We start from the raw sequence: 1653 nt of genomic DNA on the forward strand, positions 1-1653 counted from the left end.
TATCAATTTATTATAATTCATTGTTTAATCACATGCTGTGCTCGCCCCAACGGTCGCACCGTAAAACATATTATTTTTCTTCCCATAAGGATAATTTATGCTAAACTACGTTGAATTGGAATCAGTAGTTCTTGAGAAGAAGATTTTTAAAAATGCACCCCCCTTTTTTTACAGTTTCAAGGTTTTCTTCGCTTTGAATACAGATCGGACTTTTATTTTTGCAATTTATATTCGCCCTCACATAAGGATGCTTTGTGCCAAATTTGGTTGAAATTGGATAAGCGGTTTTAGAGAAGAAGTTCAAAATGTAAAAAGTTTACAGACGGACAGACAGACGGACAGACAGACGGACAGACGGACGACGGACAAAATGTGATCAGAATAGCTCACTTGAGCTTTCAGCTCAGGTGAGCTAATAATAGACGTTAAAAAGCGAGTATACAGTCAAGAGGTGAAAAAGGTTACACCCACAATCAACACATGGTAAACAATGCATTATACAGTCAGTGTTCTAGAAAGTTAGCATTTTACAGTCAATAGCCACGTGACGTTGACCACTTATAAATGGGTAATTTTAAAGAAAAGTTTTGTCATTTCTGAGCACATCTCAGAGAAAGAGGATACAACTATACATTTCCCCCCGGTGTAAGATCCTTGTTTTAAAAAACAGTGATGGAACAGAAACATCAAAACGTTATAAAGGCAAATTATTCGACACTGGTGAAGAAAATGGTGGCTGTTTCTGTTGCAGGACACCTTTACAATTCAAACATAATTACCGAAGAAATGAGAGAACAGATAGAGGCAGAAAAAACCAATTATGACAAAAGCAGAAAATTGATCAGCATAATTTTAGGCAGAGGTTCAAGAGCATTTATGGGACTGAGAACAGCATTAATGAAAGCTAATCAAGCCGACTTATCCCGGCTCCTGATGAAAAAAGACGATGACACAAAGACTGAGTACGAAAGGAAGCTGGATATGGCAAGATCATTAGTCATTTGTACGAAAGAAAGAGGGGGTTCCTTAAACGAAGCAAAGAAAACTGATCAACACTCTCATGAGCCAAGATGTAGGATACCTTTGGATGATTTTAACGACGTATTTCTTACCGTAATGCCTTTTAAAGGGGAGATTTACGTTCACATCCGTCATTTCACAGAATCACGTGGTCGTTTTATTGCCACCAAGAAAGGAGTTACCTTTCCATTAGCCCGATGGTTAAAGTTTGAATCTCTTTTACCAGATATTCAAAACTACATCGACAATACTGAAAAAGAAAATGAAGAAGTACAGTGGCATGTTGGTGGAGGTGTGTTCATTTCATTATCACCAGGCTATTCAACAGTAGACATACGACACTTTTGGAAACCAGACAATGTCCAAGAACCTACACCTACACGAAAAGGTGTTACTCTTAACAAAAAGAAATTTTTAAGACTTAAAGATGTCATTGAGGAGTTGCATGAATATGTTCCAGAACTGGAGGACATTGAACATTGCATTCTTAGCGAGTCCCATCAAAATCAGCTTGGAATGTTAAGTTGCCCTGAATGTACACCCTTTGGCTACGATCCACAAGACAGTATTTCATTGGAATACAACGTATATGACTTACAAGACCCGGAAACCATAGAGAGTGATCTTGAATGA

The 1653-nt window shown here is 37.8% G+C and overlaps 1 protein-coding gene across 1 annotated transcript; it reads left to right on the forward strand.

Annotated features, from left to right (window-relative positions):
* Nucleotides 1-663: 663 nt before the first annotated feature.
* On the forward strand, nucleotides 664-1653 carry LOC128172681 (uncharacterized). Its single transcript, XM_052838454.1, has one exon. The coding sequence runs from the start codon at nucleotides 673-675 to the stop codon at nucleotides 1651-1653; it is 981 nt and encodes a 326-aa protein (XP_052694414.1). The 5' UTR covers nucleotides 664-672.

The sequence above is a fragment of the Crassostrea angulata genome, chromosome 2 (genome assembly GCF_025612915.1).
Source record: "Crassostrea angulata isolate pt1a10 chromosome 2, ASM2561291v2, whole genome shotgun sequence".
NCBI lineage: Eukaryota > Metazoa > Mollusca > Bivalvia > Ostreida > Ostreidae > Magallana > Magallana angulata.